A 2,935-nucleotide genomic window follows, 5' to 3' on the forward strand; every position below is an offset into this window, starting at 1 on the left:
ATATACAGAATTCAGTCGGTGGCACAGCTCAGTCTTGATTAATCTCTTGTCAAACTAGAAATGTCTATAAAATTCGTTCTTGCAGTTTCATTTTTCTGTTGTGTCTTTCTGGCATCCATAAATGCCCAGAGACAGGATTTTGTTGATCGAAGATTTCAATTGGCAAAGGTAAAATAAACCAAATTCCTTATACCCAAGAACCTATATTAACTGGAAACTTTTACAGGAGCGCGATAGGAATAGGACCCCAGTCCCACTGCCGACCCTTAGTCCTGAAAACCAAAAACAAGACGACACACGGAATCCGCTGCAAAATGTGAGTTAAAATATATATTTATTAGGGGAACATAAGTAATTAGTAGTTCTTAAAGGGAAGCAATAGACAGCCAACACCTAGGCCCCACTATCAGCAACAAGGCAACCAAGAAAATTTGCACCAAAATGTAGGTTAAAATATGCTATTAATGTCGAATGTTTTCGATTATATTGATAAAACTTAAAGGGAACAAATAGGCAGACAACTCCTAGGCCTCAAACTCAGCAACAAGGCCACCAAGGAAATTTGCACCAAAATGTAAGTTAAAATATGTTATCAATGTCGAAGACCTTAAATGATTTGATAAAACCTAAAGGGAAGCAATAGGCAGACAACTCCCAGGCCCCAAAACCAGCATCAAGGCAACCAAGGAAATTCTAACCAAAATGTAAGTTGAAGTAAATCACGAATGGAACAATAATTAACTTGCGAATACTTTCAGAACTTGTCACAAAATAGACAGCCATTAGTGGCACTTTATTACTACTCACGACTTACTTATCAGCAAAAGGAAACCGTAAGTTAAAGTATTAATGCCTGAGTAATATTTATAATAATCCAAGTCCTTAAAAACCAGCAACAATTTACTACCTGTGTGAGCGGTTCCTGCCAGCATCAAGAAACTGTAAGTAAATGGAGGTTTATAATGCCGAAATCCATAAATTAATTGGTCATTTTAGGGGAGTGACTACGAAATGAATTCCTTGGCTTCAGGTAATACCGACAGATTTAGTAGACGTCACTTTTAATTTGAATGTAATAAGAAAAACGTAAGCCGATAAACGAATATTTTGTAGATTATCTAAACAAAATATATAAGTATGCATAAACACTTGTATATATTTTGATTTTAATTTATTGATTTATAAAGTTTCTGAATAACTTTAACTTTTCAGTTTTCAGTTTCAGTTTTGAAATTAAGGACAAAATGAAAATATTACTTATTATATGGGTTGACTAGAAAGAAAAAACAATGCAATTTCTGCCGCGGCTTTGATAAGCATTTCGGACTGCATGTCTCCATGGAATTAAAAAAATTAAGAGAGCATAAGAAAATATATTGACCGTCATTATTTATGACAACAGCTCCAGGACTAGAGCGTTTACATAAACCATCTACACCAATCGAAAAAAATGTCGAACAAGAGCCACATATGTATCAAGCTTGGCTGGGAGCAAAGCAACAGCCTCGACTTTTCCGGCTTATCTGCGGAAAACTAATTTGCTAAAATGTTGCCTGGCTTATTTGTCGTCGTCGTTGTCGTCGTCATTCGGGAAATTTTTAAAGCTGATGCCAAATCCAGTGACAAAATCCAGCATCTCCAGCATCCATCATAGAGCTGGCTTCTGGGGATGGAGTGGCTCAGACTGCGGACGACTTTTGGAGTCTGCATTTTTTGGATGGAAAATAAGAAAAAATTCTTCATCCACGGACGCGGTGTCGCCATCAAGGCTTGAATGAAATGCAATCCAAATGCTTTGTTGATTTTGCAAAATTTTCATACTTGTAGGTTAAAAGACCATTTAGAACAAAACAATTGTTCCGTAACATATTACATTTTTAAGTGGCCTTCGCTTCACAACTCCCAAAGGCGCCACAACCGAATGCGGTGCGTTAATGGTTCATGCAACATTGGCCCGGACGAGGTCATGGTGGTTAAAGCTCAATGAGGTGTTGCCATGATTTAGTTGGCTTAGCTTCCTTTTAGCTTCCAAACCTCTCAGTTGTTGTTGCGGTTGCATTTTGTGGTTAATATGAGGTAAGAGGTTTGCATCCAAAGGAATAAAGGGTGACTTTGCCACGCACTTGAGCATTTAAATTATGACCACATAGCATTCGAACATTTGCATTAAACTTAAAGAAGGCAGGAAATATAATTTTTTAACAAAATACTAAATGCTTAAACACAAGAGCCTTTAAACTTATTTTCATATTTGCTAACGCATTCCGCGAAAGAAATTATTCATTAGATCAGTCACAGAGCAATCAAACCATAACAGATTAAATATTTATATATACAAAGCGCATACATTTTGCAAATGTAATCAACTATATATTTTTTTCACAAACACGAGGCATCTGAAATCAGAAAAGCAACTTAAATTTTGACTGCTCTGACCTTCGGCTTCTGTTATAATAAATTGTTGGCTCCAAGAAAAAGTTTTGCGCTTGTCAGCGAGTTATCTACGTGGCGGCTGCCTTTGGTGTGGGTAACTGTGTATCTGAGTTTTCACTGTTTTCCACTGTTTTGGAAAAACTTGCAACTGGCCAAATCCCGAAAATAAAAAAAGGGAAAAACTTTTCCATCCTGCAGACATATCACTCTCTTGTGTGTACGCGTGTGTGCCAGCTTTGTTGTAATATATTATGGTCAGCGGAGAGTTTCATCCTTCCATGCCGGCCCGGAAAAGTTTGCCAACAATGCCACATTAACACATTTGTTGAACGTATAATCAATTTGTAATTTGTAGCCGCAACAAATTCGTGGTATATAAGTTTTTTAAGGTTGAACTCTTCCGTCTTAATATCGTTCGATCATAGAGTCTCTTATCCATGGTTCCGACGAAAATAGAGCTCAAGTATGAGAACGGTTCCAGCAAATATCACAATATACATAT

At 37.0% G+C, this 2,935-nt stretch overlaps 1 protein-coding gene across 2 annotated transcripts; it reads left to right on the plus strand.

Moving 5' to 3' along the window:
• LOC110185922 (uncharacterized) lies at window positions 1-1,154 on the plus strand. Of its 2 annotated transcripts, XM_086832176.1 has the most exons (8): window positions 1-168; window positions 227-316; window positions 372-443; window positions 503-574; window positions 633-704; window positions 759-833; window positions 894-941; window positions 997-1,154. In XM_086832176.1, exons 1-8 carry the CDS (start codon window positions 61-63, stop codon window positions 1,063-1,065), a joined length of 606 nt encoding a protein of 201 aa, XP_086688302.1. In that variant the 5' UTR covers window positions 1-60; the 3' UTR covers window positions 1,066-1,154. The 2 variants fall into 2 exon arrangements, with proteins under 2 accessions (XP_086688302.1, XP_086688303.1); XM_086832177.1 differs by lacking the exon at window positions 503-574 and having other exon boundaries at window positions 31-168; window positions 372-417; window positions 679-704.
• The last annotated feature ends 1,781 nt before the right edge of the window (window positions 1,155-2,935 follow it).

Source organism: Drosophila serrata, unplaced genomic scaffold (genome assembly GCF_035046125.1).
Source record: "Drosophila serrata isolate PLE 108 unplaced genomic scaffold, ASM3504612v1 contig_245, whole genome shotgun sequence".
NCBI classification, from domain to species: domain Eukaryota; kingdom Metazoa; phylum Arthropoda; class Insecta; order Diptera; family Drosophilidae; genus Drosophila; species Drosophila serrata.

Bases quoted from the DNA above. Each gene is read 5' to 3' on its own strand.
- LOC110185922 (XM_086832176.1), top strand. From the start codon at position 61: ATGTCTATAAAATTCGTTCTTGCAGTTTCATTTTTCTGTTGTGTCTTT. The intron at 834-893 runs GTAAGTTAAAGT...CTTAAAAACCAG, and splicing joins CTTATCAGCAAAAGGAAACC to CAACAATTTACTACCTGTGT. The intron at 942-996 runs GTAAGTAAATGG...TGGTCATTTTAG, and splicing joins CCTGCCAGCATCAAGAAACT to GGGAGTGACTACGAAATGAA.